Genomic DNA, 23,884 nt, shown 5'->3' with positions numbered 1-23,884 from the left:
AGAAAAACAGGGGGAGAGGAAAGCATCCAACTCCGGTGAAAGCTCAAGGAGCCCGGAAAACAAACCGGCAACCTCTCAGGAACACCCCTACGGAGGATGGATGGTGGCACAAAGACCAAGACGGGGGAGAAGACCTGTACCTAGAGAGGATCAGACTAGTACTGAAATAAAAAAAGGTGGCAGAAAGGAGAAGAAAGCAGGTACCTCGAGATTTGCTGTGTTGGAAGTTGAGGAAGAGACTGGCGGGGAAGAAATAGTACAAAAAGGAAACAGAGTACCACTACAAGAAATTTCTAATGAACAGAAAGGAAGAGAAAGTAACCCGAAAAAGCATGAACCAATGAAAAAGAAACAAAATGAAAAGTTAGAGTTGAGAGCCAACCAAGGGAAGGAAGTACAACGTGGCATATTAGAAAAAGAGAGCGTAAAAGTGACAGAAATAAAGAAGCAACAGAGAGCAGAATAAGAGAGAGATCAAGGGAAAGGTCAATTGAGAAAAAGAGAGAAGAGCATGAGAGAGGAAGTAGCGCCAGTAATTGCAGCAGTGGGACCGACTCAGTGACACGGCAGATTATCAGACATGAGAGAGATACGTGTAAGTTGGGCCAGTCTGAAGGGAGACCAATTGGGCCGAGAATTGAAAATAGAGAACACCTAGAGGACAACATTGTGGAAAGCTTCTTGGGTAATCTTCCAGACCGGCCTGAGGCGGGCATGGAACTGGACACTAAACCACCAGACCCAGAAGACCAGTTGGAAGCAACGGAATTGTATAAGGAGGAGGGGCTAGTCCGGCAAGGAGAAGAAGGGGACAGTAAGGAATGCGATACTGAACTCAGTAATGCATAAGTGGTTGTTGGTTCATCCTCAATTTACCATTAATTAATGATTCTAGTCTGGAATGCAAGAGGAGCAGCCGGTAAGAATTTCGGAAGTGCTCTAAAAGAATTAATGAGAAGATTTAAGCCTCAAGTTGTTGTTTTAGTGGAAACTCGGTGCAGTGGGACTAAAGCTCAGGAAGTTATTCAACGGATGGGTTTCAAGAACCAACTGATTGAAGAAGCTAGGGGTATGACAGGAGGAATATGGATTTTGTGGAATGATGACAACTTAAAAATCAGGAAGATTGAGAGTAATAAGCAGTATATTCACTGTGAAGTCAACGAAATAAGTAAGGAAAGTTGGTACTTCACTGCAATATACGCTAGCCCGCGTGAATTGGAGAGAAGGGAGCTATGGGAAAGGTTGCAGGAGATAGCCAAAAACATGAAGGAGCCTTGGCTTTTAGCCGGGGACTTCAATGATATAAAGGAAGCTGAAGAACAAAGGGGAGGGAAGCTAGTGAATGAGAAAAAATGTAAAAAATTCAGAAATAACATAGAACGCTGTAATCTTATTGACTTAGGCTCTGAGGGGCCAAAGTACACTTGGAAAGGACCTGTGATAAACCATGCTTGTAGAATGTATAAAAGGCTTGACCGTGGACTTTGTAATGTAGCGTGGAGAATGAAATTCTGTGAAGCTGTGGTGAGAGTAGGACCAAGGACTCAATCTGATCACCACCCCCTATGTATCCACCTGGAGTCAGAAAGAGGAAACAAGGAGAAGAGACCTTTCAGATTCGAAGCAGCCTGGCTAAGACACAAGGATTTCAAAAGCTTTCTTGTTGATCAGTGGGTTGGGCAAAGCGAAATTGGAATGAAGTTAAAACGGTTGGAGGAAAAGCTTCATGACTGGAATAGAAATGTGTTCGGTCATATAAAGAAAAAGAAAAATGAGTTGTTGAGAAGACTGGCTGGAATTCAAAGAGCTCTGCAAAACCGCAAGGATAGAAGACTTGAGGAACTAGAGGAATCTTTGAACACGGAACTAAATGAGATTCTACAGCAGGAAGAGTTGTTTTGGTTTCAGAAAGCAAGAACAAAATGGTTGAATGATGGAGATAGAAACACAAAGTACTATCATACCAAGACTACCATTCGGAGAAGAAGGAACAGGGTCACCACCTTAAAGAATGATGATAGCAATTGGGTTGAAGGGAAGGAAGAAGTGGGAGCCTTGGTAAATGATTATTACCAGAATCTATTCAAAGAGGAGGAGACTGATAGAGGATGGGTTACTACTCAGCACTCATGGCCAAGTATTGAGAAAGAGGATTGGAACAGGATAAGCACTGATATAACAAGAGAGGAGGTGAAGAGCACCATGTTTTCCATCGGGAGCTTCAAAGCGCCTAGTGAGGATGGATTTCCAGCAGCTTTCTTTCAGAAAAATTGGGAAATAGTGGGAGAGGATATATACCAAGCTGTTAAACAAATGTGGAGTAGACCAAAGACCATAAAGGAGGTGAATCAAACCTTAATCACACTTATACCCAAAGTGGACAGCCCGGAAAAAGTAAGTCAATTTCGACCAATCTCCTTGTGTAATGTGGTGTATAAATGCTTCTCTAAGCTGATTGTGTTGAGACTGAAAAATATCATGAAGGATTTGATTTCCCCATTTCAAGTGAGCTTTGTACCTGGGAGGAACATACATGATAATGTAATTATAGTTAATGAAATGATCCACTCTATGAGAAAGAAAAGGGGCAAGAAGGGCTTCATGGCAATCAAAATAGACTTGGAAAAAGCTTATGATAGAATTAGCTGGAGTTATATGGAGAAGATCCTAAAAGAACTAAAGTGTCCTGACCATATGATAGAAAGATTTTTGGGATGCATGGATACTACATCTACACAAATTATCTGGCATGGTGAGAAACTTCAAGATTTCAAAGTGACCCCGGGACTAAGGCAAGGTGATCCCATTTCCCCATACCTATTTGTGCTCGGCATGGAAAAACTGACTCACCTAATTCAAGATAAAGTGAGAGAGAGAAAATGGAGAGGAGTGAGAGCTGGAAGGAGAGGACCTACCATCTCCCACATGATGTTCGCAGATGACCTCGTGCTTTTTGCAGAGGCAAACACTAACCATATAAATGTCATTTTAGATGTTTTGCAGGTATTTGGGGCAGTTTCTGGACACAGAATAAGCCAGGAGAAATCACATATATATTTCTCACCTAATGTCATACAACGGGTGCGAAATGAGATATGTGCCAGAAGTGGATTTAAACAAGTAGATGAGCTCGGTAGATATCTAGGGGCAAATATCTCCTACCCAAGGCAACGTAAAAGTAAGTTTGAAGCGGTGGTCGAGAAAGTTAGAAAGAGGCTGAATGGATGGAAGGCAGAGAGCCTCTCACTGGCGGGAAGATCAACCTTGGTCAAAGCTGTCACGGGTTCAATGGCATTATATCCTATGCAGCATGACAGAGTCCCAACAGGAGTGGTGGAGGAGATAGAGAAAGCTCAAAGGAAGTTCATATGGGGAGAACAAGGAAACAACAGGAAATGGCATGCCGTGGGATGGAAAACTCTTTGCAAACCAAAGAATGAAGGAGGCTTGGGTCTTAGATCACTGAGAAGAATGAATGATGCGTTTTTATTGAAGCTCATCTGGAGGATGCACTCTGAACCAAATAATCTTTGGGTTCAAGTGCTCAAAGGAAAATATGGAAGAGACCGGGTAGATCAGCAAACCCCTGATGCCAAAAGTAGTGACTCGAGATTGTGGAAGGAATTGACTAAAATGTGGACACTCTTTGAGGAAAATATGTATAAAGAGATTGGAAACGGGAAGGACACAAGAGTATGGATAGATAGATGGATTCAGCAAGAAGGCGCTCTTATTAACTATGTCACAAACCCAACCCAGATAAGTAGAGAGATGTGAGTAGAACACTTAGTAGGGGAGAATGGACAATGGAAACTGTCAGAATTGGAGGTGTGGATACCAACCAGTGTGATTGAAAAGATTTCTAGCATGATGCCACCTCAAGACAATAGAGCCGATGACAAGTTAAAGTGGAAGATATCAGGGAAAGGCAACTTCACCATTGCCAGCACCTATAACAGCTTAGTTGGGGTGGATGAACATGTCAGTGATGCCTTATGGAGACAAATATGGAAGTTAAGGACCCCAGAACGTATACGAACCTTCATGTGGATTGTCGCACACAAAAGGCTGCCAACAAAAGCTCAAACAAGCAGATGGGATACGAGTAATGGTGAATGTAGAATCTGCAGTGCAGCAATAGAGGATATGTCCCATGCACTTAGAGAGTGTCCTTATGCTAAAGCAATTTGGAAAGGAGTAGTACCCCGAAATAAGTGGTCAAGATTCTTTAATGAGGAGTGGGAAGAATGGCTCAACAATAACCTCATGGTGAATGGAGCCCTCAACAAAGACAATGGATGGAAGGAATGTTTTGCGACAGGATGCTGGCTAATTTGGAGGTGGAGAAACAAGTTTGTGCATGAAACTGACTTCAGTATCCCAAATAATGCTGCTGAAGTGATAATCAGACTTGCAGAAAGCTATAAGGAGGTAAGGAACAACGAGTTCTTCAGAGAACTCAGAGCAGAAACAATCCTAATTGCTTGGCAAAAGCCTAAGATAGGATGGTGTAAGCTAAACACAGATAGAAGATGGAATGGAAGCAGCTTCGCAGGATGTGGAGGCTTGATCAGAGGAGATTGCGGCGAATGGATCAGGGGATTTAATATGAGAATACAGTGTAAGGATGCGAGGGAGGCAGAGGTATGGGGACTGTATGAAGGGCTACGTATGGGATGGGATTTGGGTTTGAGGAAGATAGAAGTGGAGTGTGATGCACTCCAAGTAGTTCAGGATATCAAGAATGGAAACCCCATCAGCACCAGGAGAGATTTAGCAAGGATGATCAAAGAAATCCTGCAGAGAGACTGGAATATTCAACTCTCTCACATCTATAGAGAGGGGAACAGAAGCGCAGACAAAATGACGTCATTGTGCAATGGGAGAATAAACGAGAAAGTGATCTGGACAAGTCCACCTAAAGAGATGCAGGAGGTCCTTGAGGCTGACCTTGTTGGTATAGAAAGTAGGAGAACGATTTATAATTGAGTGTTTTGTTGGGCTTCGGCCCCTTCCTTTACCAAAAAAAAAAATTTAGAAATCCCAGAGAGACCAGGAAACCAAAACACACCATAAAATCATGCCTAAGAAATCCAACAGAAAAAATTTGGAAGGGACGATCCAGTCCTAGTTTAAAATCGAATGCAACCGAAATGGCAGCTAAGAAGCAACGCGTCAAGCAACACCACCCACGACAACCCAACAGTGCAGGAAGTGGCCGTACATGATTGAAGCAAGAAGTGATTCATAGTCTTCAAAGCCCGAAGATCCTGACCTTTTTTCCAGAGAAGTATAGGAATCCAGTTAAAGAATGGGAAGAGAAGGGCTGAGCAGCTCTGCAAATGAATGTTTAGATTTGGGATCGCTAGGTAAGAGGCGTAAGTCATCGAGATCCAATACGAGAGAACCAACTGAACATTAGCCAGAAGGAAAGCCACTACATGCATTGTGTAAGCTACCACACGGGCCTTTTCGAAAGCTTCCTCCATTTTCATACTTGAAGAGATCCGTTCCATTCGCCGCAACGGGCCACCCATCTCCACAGCTAACCAGAGTGGCACTGCAGATGCCAAGAAGCTTCGAATCAAAAAGCTGCGGGGAAATTTTGGGACGTAAGCCAAAATACAAGCTCTGAAGCATAAGTGAATCACACACTCAGCCGCTGTCCTTGAAGCACTCAATTAAACTAGGTCTCAATTAATTTGTAGTTCAGGATCGACCTGGGTCATTACTTCCAAAAAGCAATTTATAGGTTTATTTAGATAAAAATTTAGGTGATAAAAAAATATAATAAATTCGACCTAAACTAAAATGTAAAATTCTAATTCTAAATGCAAGATGCAAATGTCTTAAAATCTGTATGAAAATTAAATTAAACTTGAATGAATGCAATTTTTGGGGGGATTTTTTTGGGGAAAAAAATTAAAATGATAACTGAAGAAAATTGAGTAAAGAGCAACGAAAATTAACAAGAAAAAATTGAGAAATTTCTTTTCAGGTAAGGTAGAGGGGACAACTTAGGATTCGCATGAATTTAACCTTCATAACCTTAATCAGTTAATTAGACCAAAGGGTGGTGATAAGAGAGTGGAATGAATAAACTTAATTACCTACTTGAAATAAAAGAAACCCTCAACTTCAAAAACCCTTAAACTATTAGAGAATTTGTAACAGTATAAGGTTGGTTAATTAAGCTTATTAAAACCAATGAAAAGTAACTCAATTAATTCTGAAAATTATGTTTGAAATTATCCAATTAAACAATCAGACAATTAACCAACTTAATTAAACAATTAAGAGGTAAAAGAACCCAAATTTTGCAATTCAAACCACATTGATAATTAAACTCATAATGAAAACTCAATTATAAATTTAATTAACAATGTAAAGGTTCATAAACATAAATTCTAGCAAGTGTCTCAATACAAGTAAAATCCAAATATCAATCAAATCCAAGAATAAAAGTGACAATATAGAACTAAATTGTTTCACAAAATTACAACTTAAAATTATTTAAAACTAAATAATTTCAAGTCCTTGAATTAAAAAGATAAATGAAACATCACTCTCTTATAGTCTTCAAGTGCTAGCCCAAGACTCAAACCTCCTCCATGCTCCTCCCAAGTTGTCTCTCTAACAAGTTTAAGCCTCCATCAAAATGTCTCTTCCTCCAAACTTCTTAGTGCAATTCATGGGAACGCGATGCAATGAATAGAGAAAGTGATGTTGGGTAGATAATTGAGAAGTGGCGTGACTGAAGGAATTGGGATAATGAATAGTTTATGAGTAAGAGATGGAGTCGAAGTTAAAGATGAACCCGTAGAGAGAGAGAGCTTTTCTTGATCTAGAGGCGTGAGCGTGATCATTGATTATTGGATATTGGGCGTGAATTCCTTGCTCACAAATAAGGAAAATACTTTAACGGGAGAAAAGAAAATTTTTGTGGATCCAAAGCTCAAGCTAATTAGTAATTAATTGACTCACTTGATATTAGTTATTGGATTGTGTTTAATTCCAAGAAATAATCTTGCACCATTGGATTTTCCATATACTCTTTCTTGACCTACAAAGATTTAAGTACATCCATTAATGTAGATTATATCCAAATATAATGAAAAATTAAATATAAGATTTGTACAAAAATTAGGCAAGAAATTATAAAACTTTCTAAAAATAATCTTTCTAAAAATATGAGACTTATTTTCAAAGAAATAGAAAAAATTAATTCCAAGTCAAAAACATAAAATCACAAAATATTTATATTTTTAATCTAAAATCTCCATTCAAAATCCAAAAATCAACCAATTAATCTGATAATATATAAAAATTTAATTAAACTCAAAATTATCATTTAAAAATGTATAAAAATTAAGCTTTTATCAGCCGCCACTGAACATTTCAAAGTGACTATGTTCTCCATCGTTTCTTGAATTTGGGCTTCCAGGGCTGGGGAAAGTGCCGATTCAGGGGTTCGACTAAAATGTGTATTGTCGCGGTCTTCAGATTTCGTACAGAAACCATGGGGCGAGAAAATTTTGGGTATGCTTGGCCTTCTGAAAGTCGCAAGACCAAATAGCTTCTCATGGCTTTGTGAAGCATCCTGGAATATTACAGATCCTGCGATTGTATGTGGGGAGGACAAAGCACTGGTGAGATTTTCTTCAGGTGAGGGAGAGAAAGTGTTTCTGTTTGATAGAGTGGAAGCAAGAAGGAGAGGAAAACGAGAAGAGGGTTTCGCAACAGTGTGGGAAAGTTGTGAGTGTGAAGAGCAGAGAGAAGAAGAACGAGAAGATGTGATGAAGCTTGAGCAAAATCTCCGTGAAATGAAGAACACCATTGCAGGGAAATTTCTTGGATCACAAGCTAAGAAATGGTGAAGACGCTATCTTCTTCTCTGCCGTCAAACCCTGGTAATAAATAGAACTGGTGAGGCATTTACTTGGCGAAAAAATAAAATGAAATAATAATAAAAAACCATCAATTCCTTTTTAATATTACCTCTGGTCCTAAATATTCTTAATTTGAGTAAATTAAAAAAATAAGTTAAATTAGTTTTTTTTTAACAGCTAAATTAATTATTTCTAATAAATAGATGTTGTCTTTCTTAAAATATCCTTGCTAATCAAGTGTATTTGCTAGAATTACTGTTATTAGAAGGACTACCTTAGAAAAAAATACACAAATATGAGACACAAAATAGATTAAGGTCTTATATTTTGGACTAAAATAAAAGTCAAATAAGGTCTTACATTAAGGACCGATAGCATTAAATTGAAAAAAAAGAGAGAAAAGAATGAAAATTATATAACTGAAATAGTGATCATTTATCTTTACATAAATTTTCATTTCAGTTTCTTAATTTACAAGGTGGCCTTTTAATCATTGAATTCTAACAATATTAGTTTTATTAACAAAAAAAGTTACTGATATTAAATTATAAATATTGACAAAACTTTCCCAAAATAATAATTGATACAAAAACCTATCATTTAAAGAATGATGATACTAGAATTAAAGGATTAAAAATATGTAAAATTATGGAATCAAACTGAAAACTTGCATAAAATTAGAAGGTAAAAAGTAGTTTTATCAAACCATAAAAGAAAAGGCTAATGATTTCTTAATTTTGAATGTATTATTTCACTGAGCTTATTAATCACAGCCCTTCTGAATCAAGTATGCAATTCACCAGCCCAAAAAAAAAAAGCGAATTAAATGCTAATAATACTAATAGTAGTAGTAAATTCGGACCACAATTACTTTTCACTCTTAGAATTTGATCTTTATATATGGTTACTTTTTTTCTTTTTATAAAATTTTTCAGTATTATTGAATTCAATCATCAAACCCTTCCATTGTATCACAAAAATGAAATCATTAAAGCAAACAAAATGTGTTTGGGGCCCTCACGAAACCAAAGCAATATGTCGCTTTCGTACTCATCATCGGTTTGACAAACTCAAAAGACCCAAGTAACAGACAGATGAAGCCCAAATATTTTTTGAAGCCCAATACTGATGTTGATTAAGCCCAAATAAGACAGTTTTATTTGTTTCAAAAATGAGTCCAAGTAAATTATTCACTGCATTGTAGGTCAATCAGTAAAATATTTTCGGTATTCTTTAAAATTAATTTTTTTTGTCATCAAACTATTTATCGTATATAAACCTTGAGACCAATAATTTGTAAAGTGTGCAATATCATAATTTCTAAAGCTCTAGATTTTTTGTTGCGTCCATGATATATTAAGATTTTAATATGAATGTACTATTTTATTATTGATTTTAGTAATTGGAAGTTTAAATTTCAATTCTTACACACACTAACAAACTAGTTAGAATTTAGAAGGAGTCTACTAATTTACCCTCAATATCCAAAAAGATTATTAGATTTTATTATGAGTTGTGTATATTTCTTGTGCCTAACAAAGAAAAGTACGAGATTGAACCATCCTAATGCAACAAATTAGGAGATGGAAAGCCACATTAGACAGTGTTTTGGCAACCGAATAGGCCTCATGAAAAGCTTCCTTCATTTCCCTATCCGAAGAGACCTGTTGCGTTCGCCACAACGAGAGGCTCATCTTCATAGCCAACCAGAGAGGCACTGCACGCAGATGCCACAACGTTCTGAATCGAAATGATCTGGGGAAATGGAACAACGTAAGCCAAGTAAGCTCCGGCACATAACTGAACTACACACTCAGCCGCCATCGCCCATTTCAAAATGAGTATGTTGTCTATCGTCTCTCGAATATCAATTTTCTTGGCTGGGGAAAGGTCTGATTCAGGGATTCAACTAGAGTGTACATGGATTACAATCTTCATACAGAAACCATAGGCCGAGAAGATTTTGAGTGTGCTTGGCCTTCTGAAAGTCGCAAGACCAAATAGCTTCTCGTGATTTTGTGAAGCATTCTGGAATACCACAGATCTTGCGATCGCATGTGAGGAGGATGAGGCACATTTGTGATTTTCTTGGGGCAAGGGAGAGAAACTGTTACTATCTGATAAAGTCGAAGGAAGAAGGAGAGAAAAATGGAAAGAAGGTTTCGCAATAGTGTGGAATTACTGTGTGAGGAATAGAGAGAATAAGAACGAAAAGTTGAGATCAGCCTCAAGCAAAATCTGCGAGAAATTAGGAATGCCATTGCTAGAAAATTTCTTGGATCACAAGATAAGAAATGGTGAAGGCACTATCTTCTTTGCAGCCATGAGCCCATGGTAAGACTGGTGAGTGGTGAGGCATTTACTGGGTGTGACTCCTTTTTATGGTTAAAAGTAAAATAAAATAATTATTAAAAAAGCCATTGATTCCCATTTTTTGTAAAAATTAAAAACCTGATATTTTGCCATTCATAGCTAGTTCAGTCACTAACGTCACATCATCACTTTCTACTTCTACTTTGTTGAAGCCCAGTTCCCAGCAAAGCTTAAGTCCTTCCAACACCCCCATACTTCCGCCTCTTCTGCAGTACTTACATTGAGCTTGACAGTGTATCCTCTTATCCACTCACCTTGATTCCCTTTAATTAATCCTCCACAGCCTGCTGCTCCTCCTCTGTTTTAGCATACCATCCGTATTGAGTTTACACCATCCTGCATTCCGTGGTGTCCACTTAATTAAGCTAACTTCTATTTCTTCACGCTGCATATTCACATCATCCCATCTTCTCATGTAAATCCCTTGATATTGCTTAATGATGGAGTCAGCATTGCTTGGAACTGTTGCTCTTTGTTTGTGTATTATTAAGTTCCTCCATCTCAAAATCGCCTTCCACCGTGTGGCAAACAAAACCGGCCAATATATACATTCATGCCTTCTTGCACTCTTTCCAATGTTGTTTTCCAACCAACTTCTCCACTGACTTGAGAAAAATTCCTCCTTCTTCTCCCTCAGCACGAGCTTCATCCAGATTTCTCCTGCCCACTCACGATCTCTTAATGCATGTAACCCATCTTCTTCATGTCCCCTACAAATTTGACACACTCCTGAGCTTTCTTCCCATTTTTTTGATATGCTTCCAATCATGAGTCTCTTGTGTCCTGCCATCCATAAGAAAGTTTTAACTCTTTCTGGCACTTGTAACTTCCACACATCCTTCTAGAAATGGCTCCTTGTCCCTTCCTGATATGCTTTCAACCACCTATAAGAGCTTTTCATGGTGAATTCTCCATTCCCTGTCAGAGTCCACTTCATGCGATCAAATTAAACTCCCCATCTCTTATGTGGGGTGGGATAGCATTGAGAATTCTTCTGATGGTTTCTTGCGGCAGCCACTGTTAGATCCCTGTAATTTGCCAATTTTCGTCCTCATTCATGAGGTCATTGACTCTCAGGTTCATATCTATGTCTGCTCTCAGAGGAATATAGGAAATTAATTTAGTCTCACCACATATCCACTTGTCAGTCCACACTTTTGTATTGCATCCGTTTCTAATTTCAATCATCACAAGCTCCTGAAATATCTCTGACATCTTGGCTAGCTCTTTCCATAACTTAGCATCGTAATTTTTCACCAACATAGCATCATTCTCACCTTCTCTTTCTCCATATTTTGCTTTGAGAAAGTACTTTTGTAAGACAGAAATAATTGTAACGTAGTGGTAAATTAAAACTGAAAAAAGGGATTAAATAAATTCTTAAATTTTGAATGTGTTGTTTGATGGGGATTAGCAGAGGGTTTTCATCCAAAGCAACCTGCTGCTCATGGCAGTGATGAGTATCCCAAGCTTATCATATTTGGATAAGTCAGATTTAATTTATTCTTTTTATTTTTTAAAACTATTATTTTAATGAATATAGAATCTAAAATAAAAACAATCTCTTAACTATTATCTTCTTTAAAAAATATTTTTATTTAAAAATAAAAATAAAAAAGTAAATCTAGACTATCCAAATCAGATCTGAATTGTTTAAATATGATGAGCTTGGATGCTCATCCGTCTAATGAGCACTGAAATTTGTTCTGCATCGCAAATGAGTTTTATTAGCTAGATAATGGACACGTGTAATAGCTTCATGTGATGCGCGCCGCTCACATACACACACATATATATACAAGTTTAGGAGAAAACTTAGGTAAAACTGCGTGCATTCATTATGACGATATATATTTTTTGTTTTATGTGAAATTATAATTAAATGTTACTCCTCCGGTCCTAATTATAAGACCCAATTGACTTATTTGAGGAGATTAAGGAAGTAAGTTAAGTTGGTTATTTATAATAAATAAGTGTTGTTATTCCTAAAATATCTTTGCTAATTAAGTATATTGGCTAAAACTATCATTATTAGAAGGATTATCTTGGAAAAAAAATGCATAAATATAAGAGAGAAAATGGATTGGGTCTTATAATTAGGACCAAATAAAAAGTCAAATTGGATCTTATAATAAGGACCGGAGGAGTATTAAATATTAATATTTTAAAAATAAGACATGTAATTGAAAAACTTGACATAATAGATATAAGAAATTTGATATAAATATTATCTTTAAATTTAATACCCTAGTCTGAGTAGATCGTGACCATATTTATCTGTGTCATCAACGGATGATTAAATCCTTCATCCTTCATTTGCCACATCTTTGCCCATTATAGATCATACCTACAGCCCGTAATGTGAAGGCTGACTTGTTCAGCCACTTCCTCGCACTTCCATTCTATGATATGTTAGCAACAAATTAGTTATTGACATCCCACCTTCCATCCAAATTAAAGATGTTTTAATTGCGCTTCTCTATAGTTACCCTTCTTTTTTTTTTTATTGGATTAATGACGTTTCTTGATGCCTGATATAACACATGCATGGAGAGCAAAACATTGCTATTTTTATTTGATATTTTGTTTGTGTCTAATACCAACTCCGGTCCTTAATATAAAAGCCATTTAGAAGTTAGATTTGATACTAAATATAAAGTTTTAATCTATTTTGTCTCTCATCTTGTTCCAATATATCTCTTTTGGTTGCAAGGAGTTCCCATCAACGGGTATAATGCACATAATTGAAGAGAATAATTTAGGAAGATCAACCCACATTTGTAACAAATAACCAATTTAACTAATTTTTTAATATCCTCAAATTAATTATCTAGCTCTTATATTAAGAACTGAATGTAGTAAGAGATAATAATTAACTAAATTGCATTATATTGACTAAAAGGTTGGTTAAAATTAGTTAGGGTAAAAAATTAAATTTTTTTCAAAAATATCCTTATTTATGAGAGTATCTAAATAATTAGCTTGACAATAAGTGTAATGATATTCATATGAATAATTAATTAAATGTGAGGAAAAAGAGAAATTAATTAAAAAAACACACAATATCTAAATGTCTCTTATAAGTAAAAGCAAGCCAAACCCAAAAATCATCATCATTTGTAAAGAGGAGAGGGTATGTATTTTATATATATATATATATATATATATTTGAATATTTGGATAGAGGTTAGGTGAATTTCATGCTTTACCTGAAATCTAAACCATTGAATAATTTGTTTATCTCATATTTTAATTTCTATATCGATATGGTAATATACATTTATATATGAAATAGATATATATATATATATATATATATATATGGAGTCAAGCATTTGGAAAATACTCACATTTTACGCCCAACAAGCTGCTTCATGCTCTGTGAGAGTATCTTCGCCACATTGTTTAGTGGATTTTAGCTGCTGTGGTGAATATTATTTGTCCAAATTAAATGCAAGGTTCACTCATTTGCATGTGTCCTCAGTAATTCAAGCCAAGTTTATTTGTCCAAAGTTTAGTGTAATAATTATTTCCCTCTGTTATGGAGATGATAGTAATGTAATGTTAGTCTAGACTTGTTATTTTACTGTTGGCCAAAAAAAAAAGATTTGTTATTTTGCTTGCCCCATATTTGGAAGGAAAAAAAAACCAGTCATTCTTGATATAAGAATTAAACCATATAAATTTAATTCTAAGACCAAACCTCTTTTTTTAAGATAATTTTTATTTCAAATTGCACATTTACTAAAATAAAAAAAATTTAAAGCATGATGAATAAAATAAATTATAATTGACATAATTCGATCATAATATCTGGATTTAACTTGAATATAAGATAAGAAAGGCATCAAACCTGGTTCTTTATCATGTTGCCTCTAGATCTTGTTATAAAAACTAGGGGTATTCACGGGATAGGACTGGGATAGAGCCATCCCAGTAAACAAAAATAGGACGGGATTTTTGTCCCGCGTCCTGTCCCCTCCCAGGTACCCCGTCCCAAAAGGGAACAGGACCGGGACGTCCCATCCCTCCCCCTTTTCAATTTTGGGCCTTTAGTCAGAAAATATTGGGCCTATCAAATGTGATTAAAATTTCTTCTTGTTTTTTTTTTGGGCCTAATAGATTACTTTGAGCCAAAAACAACATAGATTTAAAATTTGGGCCTTTGGAAATGGACAATACTTTTCATAATTTGCTACAAATTGGACACTTTCAATATATTAAAATTGATTCTACAGGCCCTCAACCTGACACCAGAGATGGAGAAGATGCAAAGACTAAATGCTAAAATTGTAATAGCATCTATACATCTTCCTCGACATGGGGATAGTTCAGAGCGAAGGCAAGATGTAATCATTATTCATGGCAATGGGCTCACGGGGAGTTCAAAGCTAGCGATTGAGGGGAGAGACAGGGTGAGAAGACGCAATCAGAGACTTCAGAGATAGCAGAGTGAAGGCAATAAAAGGAATGATCTTACCTCATGGCGACGCCACGGCAGGCGGGAGAGTGAGCAGCGAATGTGACATGGGGAGAATACAAGGGCGAGAATCACAGTGACGCAATGAGTATTCACAAAGCAGAGCGAAGGCAAGAAGGATAATGCAGCTATAGTGACGGTGACGATAGGGAGACTCACAACAATCAGTAGCTAGCAAGAAGGAGCCGCAGGAGGAGTAATGGAGGTGAGGATTTGGAGAGGGTGAGACTGAGAGGGAGATGGAGATGGATTGGAATGGTATATAGATTAGGGCATCCGTAAAATTCTTTATATTTTATTTTCTTATCATATTTGCACATTTTTTTAAAATTATATACCCCGAGATGAGATGCCCTTCCTATAAGGTATTTTGTCCCGTCTCAGACTTGTCACGTCTCATCCCGCACCAAAGTGATCGGGACTGGGACTAAACAATTTGAACTCCCCTAATAAAAACTTTCAGCACATTTTAAATATATATTTTTTCTAAAATATTAATTTTTCTCATGTAATATCCTTAATTAGTTATAAACCTCTTAATTAATTAATTAATACTAACTTCTATTTACTTAAAATAGTCATTAGCCGAACTATTCAGATGAACCAGCAAACCAAAACATGCCTTGAGATTTGGGTATTTGGCCTCCCTAAAAAAGGAAAAATTACAATTAAGTCTCAAAGAAAAAAAACTAGCACTAAGTCTTAATGACAAATGAATAGTTGTCATTTATTAACATAGAACTTGTCACTGCAAGCTATTCATATTATCATTAAAATTTTTTAGTAATTATTATCTCCGATCCTAAATATAAGAGTTAGTTGACTAATTTAAGTATATTAAGAAAATAAATTAAGTTAGTTATTTGTAATAAATAAGTGTTATCTTTTCTAAAATATCCTTGCTAATTAATTGTATTAGTTAGAATTATCTTATTAGAAGGAATATCTTTAAAAAAAAAGGATAAATATGAGATACAAAATAAATTATAATCTTATATTTAGAATCAAAATAAAAATCAAATGAGCTATTATATTAAGTAAAAGAGGTAGTATATTTCTTATTTCAAACTTCATAATAATTCTCCCAAAAAAGGACATCCCTTGAGAAATCCAACAAAGAATTTAAAAGGGACAATCCGATGTTAGTTTAGAATTGAGCACAACTGAAATAGCAACAACCATGAGGATGACTAGTGGGGAAGCACAGTGAGCAAAATCAACCACGATAACCCAGCAGCAACAAAAGTGGCCTTCCATGATCGAATCAAGAAGCGATTCAAAGCTGATCGGCTACCTTCCAAGAGGAAATTTGGAACGAACTCGAAGTTGAAGAGTGGGAAGAGAAATACCGAGATGCTCTGTAGATGAATCTTTAGATCTGGGATCGGTAAGCACAAGACGACAGGCATCCAGATTGTCAAAATTACGAGAATTAGATGAACAAAAACTAGAGAGAAAGTCACATCAGACACTATTTCAGCAACCGAACTGGCCTCTTGGAAAGCTTCTTCCATTTCCCTTTGCGAAGAGACTTGCTGCATTCATCACAACTTGAGGCTCATCTACATAGCCAACCAGAGAGGCATTGCAGATGCCACGAAGTTCTGAATCGAAACAATCTGGGAAAATGGAACGACGTAAATCGTACAACTTCCTAAGCATAACTGAACCACACACTCAGTCGTCATTGCCCATTTCAGAATGAGCATGTTCTTTATCGTCCCTCGAATTTCGATTTTCTTGGCTAGGGAAAGGTCCAATTCAGCATGGATTATTCGACGAGAGTTTGGATTTTCATGGTTTTCAGATTTCGTAGAGAAACCATAGGCAGAGAAAATTTTGGGCATGCTTGGCCTTCTGAAAGTCGCAAGACCTAATAGGTTCTCATGGTTTTGTGAAGCATTCTGGAATACTACAGATCTTGTGATCGCATGTGAGGAGGACGAGACACTTGTGGGATTTTCATGGGGCGATGGAGAGAATTTGTTGCTTTTTGATAGAGTCGAAGGAAGAAGGAGAGGAAAATGAAAAGAAGGTTTCGCAATAGTGCAAGAAGAACGAGAAGATGAGATCAACCTCGAGCAAAATCTGTGAGGAATTAGGAACCCCATTGTTGGAAAATTTCTTGGATGACAAGGTAAGCTTCTTTGCTACCGTTAGCCCTTGAGCAAATTGGTGAGGCATTTGCTTGGCGTGACTGCCGTTTATAGTAACAAAATATAGTATAAAATAATGAATTAATATGATTTTTTATTTACTTCATTTTGATTTTAATATCTCAATTTTAAAATTATAGGTTTTTTTCCTTCAAATTTTTTTAATTTAAAATATTAGTTATTATAATTCAATAAAAATGTAGATTGTTTTGCTGTATGAATGACCAAAACCTAGGGTTTGATACTTTATGGACTAAAGATTATATTAACCCTAAAATAATGATTAAAAAAACCATTGAATCCTTTTTTGAAATTAAAATAAAATGAAAAGATTATTGAGTAGATGTTTATAAAATAAAATACTTATTTTTTTATAAAAGACTTGAAACCATGTTGATATACTGTTTGATGGCCATTAATTATTGCAGACTTTTGGAGTGGCTTCATGCGAAGGATCATCCAAATCTAATGCGATAACTCAAAATATTGTGTCTGTTCATTGATGGAGGAAAGAAGCCAGCTGAAAATGCTTATTGTATTCATGAGTAAAATTTAAAATATAATGGCTTTTATCTCATTCTTAATATAAAAGTTAGTATAAAATTCAATTTAGTTCTAAACATAAGATCCCAATCCACTTTGCATCTCATATTTATCTATTTTATATAAGGTAGTCCTTGTAATAGTTGTACATGTTAAATGTTTCATCAAATGGCACTTGATTAATAAGAGTATTTTAGAAAACATAACATATTTTTATCACAAATAACTAAGTTAACTAATTTTTTAATCTACTTAAATTAGTCAACTAGCTCTTATATTAAGGATATGAGGTAATACTTTTTTTTTCTTTTGCCATGGATAATGGCTTTAGGGGGAAAAAAAACTATTTAATAGCAACCTTGTCAAAAACTACCTAAAATGTGAACTATTCCAGGTCACAACTTAAAAGAGAAAAGAAAAGAAAATTGTCCTTAAAAAAAACAGAAAAAGAAAATGTGATTAGCTAATCAAAATACTCTTCAAGTCCTTAATATAAAACATATTTGATTAATTTGATTATATTAAGGAAGTTAGATAAGTTAGTTAATTATAAGAAATATGAGATGTTGTTTTTAAAACACCATAATCATTTTTCTTAATATCTTCTCTCCTTCTTTTGTTTGATTATGGTTGAGGGAGATTTATAAAGGTAACTTAGAAAAAACTGATAAATATGAAGAATATGTCTTATATTTAGAATCAAAATTAACTTAACAATTAGTTCCATATTAAGGACCGAATGTGTGTTTCGTAACAGTAGATTTCTCATATTTAATTTATTTAAAAAAAGAAAGACAAATAAGCTGAAAAAGAAACATCAATAGAATACACCCCTCAAAACACACACACACTTTTTTTTTTTTTCCTTTGCCCACAAAAAACACACACATATATTCGACTCGTGCCACATCCAACTACTCTCGCGCCAAAGAAAAGGTCCGACTGTTTCGAAACCCTCATGGATTGGGCCAAGGGTTCCGCCCAAAATAAGCGGTTGATCTATTTCTATAAACCCGGCTCGAAAGCCTACACTATCTAGGGTAAGCCGTGAGCCGATTCCCTCGTCACACTGATCTCGAGTTGTCCCCGAAGGTTTGGGTGCTGTACGGTACTGGAGTCAGATATTCTGGATTTCGGTATCCTCTGGGAATTTTGCTGAAAATTGTGAGTTAAACAATTTCTTACTGTACTACTCAAGTTTTTTCCCCCCCCAATGCGATTATCTTCAAGTTTCCAGTGGTACGATAACTTTAGATTTAAGGATTGGCTTATGGATCGGCGATGATAATTGATTTTATTTCTTGCTTTGGAACGAGAACCTTGCCTTGATTAGCTGGTTAATATTTTCGTTTGCTCTTTGTAATAGATTTGAAGTTGTTAGGCTTTTGGAAATTTTTTTTCGAAATTACACATTTTATGAAAAATTTTCATGTGATGACCAAACAAATGAACAAGTTTCGTGTGGGTATTCTAAGTCTTGTGCTACTTGCTTGGTTGGGTAGTTCTGGGTAGTTCCATCTGAATTTCGAATTTCCTTTCTGACTTGCTGGTGATCGCTCTATTAATCTTGATATTTTGTTTTATGTGGCAGCAAGCTGAATGTGTGAGACAAAGATGGGTGAGACGGGGGGAGCAGAAGAGAGGCCTGTTTTCAGAGATATTAGACGCTATTACTGTGAATACTGTGGCATCTGCAGGTCCAAGAAGACCTTAATAACTACTCACATCAATACCCACCATAAGGTACTTTCTTGGATTAAGAAGTCCACTGTAAACATAAAAATTTTCGGTTTGTCAGGATTAGTTAAATAACTGCTATTAAGTTTTATAAATCCTGATGTCTCTCAGGAGGAGATGGAGAAAGCCAGAATTGATACAGATTTCAAAGTAGAGGATGTAAAATCCAATACTTGCAAGGAATGTGGTGCTAGTTTTAAAAAGCCTGCCTATCTAATACAGCACATGCAAAGCCATTCACTTGAGGTATTTATTTGTCAACTTGCTAATATCCTGCTGTCCAAATTTAGTTCTTCCAAATTTACATGGTTTAAAAATCATTTGTAGAGATTTTGAGCCGTAGTATGTTTTGAATCTGTAGAAAAAGATGGCAGATCAAAATTGATTTTCACTTGTCCATGTCTGTGATGTATGAGAGGAATTGTCTGTTTCGCATCTGTCAGATTTTATGTTTGATCTGTCCCCCTTAGCTGCAAAAATTCTAACTTTTTCTGATGTATAACTGTTTGTATTAACACTGGATGATATTGGTTGATCAAGCTACTGAAGATGCATGTTTTTGCAGGGAGTTAGTTTATAAGATATTATTATTATTGGAAAGTTGTGGATGTTATGGCGTGAAGCATTGGATCCCAGACAAAGAACTCCAAAATGCGGGAGGCATCATATATCAACCTGATGGATCAGTATCAGGCAGGGAGACCTCCTGAGAAGCTCCATCAGGGTGCCTCAATCACGCTCAGTTTAGTAAGGTTTCAGTTTGTTTGCTTATGTCTTGTTCTTGTTAGAGCACAGTTAAATCTATTTAGATTTTGGCATTGCAGCTTTTAACGCTTATTTAATGGTTTCAGAGGCCATATGTGTGTGCCATTGAGGACTGTCAAGCAAGTTACAGAAGGAAGGACCACTTGACTCGTCACTCTCTTCAGCATCAAGGGAAAACTTTCAAGTGTCCAGTTGAGAATTGCAATCGCGACTTTGCTTTTCAAGGAAATATGACAAGACATGTCAAGGAATTTCATAATGAGAATTCCACTTCTACTACTGCTGAAAATTCAAAGCAGTATATTTGCCAGGAAGTTGGTTGTGGAAAGGTTTTCAAATTTGCATCAAAGCTGAAAAAGCATGAAGATTCTCATGGTAAGATTGTTTTCATTTACAATTTTTTAAATTTCTTGAGATGTTTATTGAGTAACCTTGACACAAACTTTGGGGTGACTCAAGTTTGAAATGATATTAGACAATTTTAAAGATTGTCTTTAACCTGCAGTTAAGCTGGAGTCAGTAGAGGTAATCTGCTTATATCCTGATTGTATGAAGCATTTCACAAATGAGCAGTGCCTTCAAGAACATATCAAATTGTGCCACCAATACGTGACCTGTGAGACATGTGGAAAAAAACAGTTGAAGAAGAATATTAAGCGGCACCTCCGTATGCATGAAAGCAGCACTTCGTCAGAGACGTTTAAATGTGAATATAAAGATTGTGGTAGTCAATTCTCAAGTGTAAGACACTCATATTCTTCAACTGTTTAATGTACAATTTAAATCTGAGTTGTCTATGAGGTAGATTATTTTTTATATAGTAGTCCATTTTTGTAGCAACTGAATCTTACAATTTACTCGGACGACTATGCATCAACAGAAATCTAATCTCCAGAAGCATGTGAAGGCTGTGCACTTTGAAGAGAAACCTTTTGTGTGTGGCTTTCCTGGTTGTGGCATGAGATTCTCTTACAAACATGTGAGAGATAAACACGAGAAAATTGGATCGCATGTCTATAGCCTGGTAAATTCATTCACTTGTGCCTTCAACTTGTTTGAAGGACTTTGGATGTTTTAGGTGTGATGTGCAAAGTTTTTTTACTTGAAAATTTATGGATGCCTTGGTACAGGGAGATTTTGAAGAAACTGATGAGCAGTTCAGATCAAGACCGAGAGGAGGGCGAAAGAGAACATGTCCTACTGTTGAAATGTTGGTTAGAAAAAGAGTTACTCCACCCAGTCAATTGGATCATTGGTTACTTAACGCAAGAGGATGATCAGATGCATTAAGCTGTGTGAACTACATTCAACCATAAGCGTCCTCCTCCTACCATGCATGTGTTCCACATCAATGCTTCTGGGGAGTTATCAAAATGATTCTACGCCAACCATCCAGAAGTGGCATTACGGCAAATCTGGGTGGGAGAAATTATGTGAAGAATCATTGATTTAGGGCAAAAGCATAGTAAATTTTGTTACCCGTTGTATAGTATAGAATTGATGTATATTATTTACTGATTTGCTGTGGAAACTATGTTTGATCTAAAGAGAGATGTGAATAAATGAATTATTCAACCACTGTCGCTTTTCCATTTATGTTAGGAATGTTAATAAAAATTTGTTATTATTTATAAATTTAATTGTGTTAACACCGAATAAATTGTTCTCAAACATGGTTTGGAATTCAATGATTTTTATTTTTTTTTTGGGTCATTTGCTCTTGTTAGTAAACGAATTATTGACATCTCACGATTCCCGAAGGTGTTTTAACTAGTGATCTATGGTTGTCAATAGTGAAGAGATTCATGGAGTCAAGCATTTGGAAAATATGAAAATCCTAAACTAATTCAAAATGTGTATTGATCTCTTACCAAAAAAAATGTGTATTGGTCTTTTTTAATGTGAGCCTAGATTTGTAATCGTGCCTGGAAAAATGTCATTCTTCACGTAAGAATTAAACCATGTAAATTTAATTTGTAAGTGCAGACCTCTATTTTCTAATCTAGCTTGAATATAAGAATTAAAAATGTCATTCTTGTTTATAAAGACTTCTAACGCATTTCAAATATATAATTATATATATTTTATTTAAAGTTTTTATTCTACTCATCTTTAATCAACCGTAGAATTTTCTAACTAACTAAATTCTTCCGACTTGAGAACAATTTTAATATTTTCTTTTTTTTAAAAAAAGCAATTTTAACTAGTTTCACTAATTCATCTGAAGTTACCAGGAGCGGGTATTATCAAATGCAGAAATTTCAAGGAAACCAGCAAACCAAAACACACATAAAATCACGCCTAAGAAATCCAACAGAGAAAATTTAAAAGGGATGATCCAGTGTGTGTTTAAAATTGAATGCAACCAAAATAGCAACAAAGAACTGAAGAAGTAGAAACCAGTCTCAGAGACGACAACCCAACAGGTGAGAAAGTGGCCACCCATGATTGAACCGAGAAACGAGTCATTGGCTTCAAAGCTCGAAGATAATGATGATCCCGATCTTTTTCCAGAAAAGTGTTGGAATCAAGTTGAAGAGTGGGAAGAGAAGGGACAAGAAGCTCTCCAAATCGATATTTTAACTTGGGATCACCAGATGAGACGTGAAAGTCATCAAGATCCAGGATGAGAGAATCAATGTTTGTGAAGAATTCTGGAATATCACAGATCTTGCGATCACATGTGACGAGGACGAAGCACTGGTGAGATTTTCGCGGGATGAGGGGGAGAGACTGTTACTGTTTGATAGAGTGGAAAGAAGAAGGAGAGGAAAACGAAAAGGGGGTTTCGCGATAGTGTGGGAAGGCTGTGGGTGTGGAGAGTAGAGAGACTGAGAACGAGAAGCTGTGATGAAGCCTGAGCAAAATCTCCTTGAAATGAAGAACGCCATTGCAGGGAAATTTCTTGGATCACAAGCTAAGAAATGGTGAAGACGCTATCTCCTTCGCCGCCGTCAAACCCCGGTAATAAAACTGGTGAGGCTGGCATTTACTTGGCGTGACTCCTTTTTATGGTCAAAAAATGAAATGAAATAAAAATGAAAAGAATGAAAATGCATTTCTATACAACAGAATTCATTATAGCAGTTGTGATTTGATCATTTATCTTTACATAAATTTTCATTTTAGTTTCTTAATTTATAAGGTGGCTTTTTAATCATTTAATTCTAACAATATTAATTTTATTAACAAAAAAAATACTGATATTAAAATTGTAAATATTGACAAAACATTCCCAAAATAATAATTCATAGTACAAAAAAACTACTACCTCTATTCCTTAATTTAAAAGGACTATTTTGAAAAAAATTGAATAAACATGAGAAAGAAAATGAATTAACTCTTATATTTAGAACCGGAGATAGTATCATTTAAGGATGATGATGATGCTAGAATATAAAATTAGAAGGTAACTATACACCCAAAGGTTTATCAAATGAAAAAGAAAAAGCTAATGATTTCTTAATTGTTGTTTCATTGAGATTATTAATCACAGACCTTCGGAATCAAGTATATGCAATTCATCAACAGGGGGGAAAAAAAAAAAGAAGCTAAGTAAATGCTAATAACACTAATGACCACAATTACTTTTCACTGTTTGAATTTGATCTTTATATATGGTTAATTTTTTTTTTAAATTTTGATAGATTCATTATTACTATTGAATTAAATCATCAAACCCTCCCCTTGCATTGTATCAAAAAAATTTAAATCATTAAACCGAACAACATATCTTTAGGACCATCACGAAACGAAAGCAATTTGTCAATTTTGTACTCATCACGAAGTAACAAACAGATGAAGCCCACATATTTTTTAAAAGCCCAAAATTAATATTGATCAAGCCCAAATACATATTTTTGTTGTGCCCATAATATATTAAATTTTTAATGTGAATGTACTACTTTATTATTGATTTAAGTAATTAGAAGTTTAAA

At 35.6% G+C, this 23,884-nt stretch overlaps 1 protein-coding gene across 2 annotated transcripts; it reads left to right on the top strand.

Annotated features, from left to right (window-relative positions):
* Positions 1-19,040: 19,040 nt before the first annotated feature.
* Positions 19,041-21,486, top strand: LOC114727513 (transcription factor IIIA). Of its 2 annotated transcripts, none has more exons than XM_028914209.1 (6): positions 19,041-19,187; positions 19,293-19,427; positions 20,033-20,321; positions 20,452-20,687; positions 20,827-20,970; positions 21,077-21,486. In XM_028914209.1, exons 1-6 carry the CDS (start codon positions 19,044-19,046, stop codon positions 21,221-21,223), a joined length of 1,095 nt encoding a protein of 364 aa, XP_028770042.1. In that variant the 5' UTR covers positions 19,041-19,043; the 3' UTR covers positions 21,224-21,486. The 2 variants fall into 2 exon arrangements, with proteins under 2 accessions (XP_028770042.1, XP_028770043.1); XM_028914210.1 differs by lacking the exon at positions 19,041-19,187 and adding an exon at positions 19,747-19,928.
* Positions 21,487-23,884: the final 2,398 nt, after the last annotated feature.

This window comes from Neltuma alba, unplaced genomic scaffold (genome assembly GCF_004799145.2).
Source record: "Neltuma alba isolate B1F8T4 unplaced genomic scaffold, ASM479914v2 tig00012481_pilon, whole genome shotgun sequence".
NCBI lineage: Eukaryota > Viridiplantae > Streptophyta > Magnoliopsida > Fabales > Fabaceae > Neltuma > Neltuma alba.
This window is presented reverse-complemented; position numbering and strand designations above follow the sequence as displayed.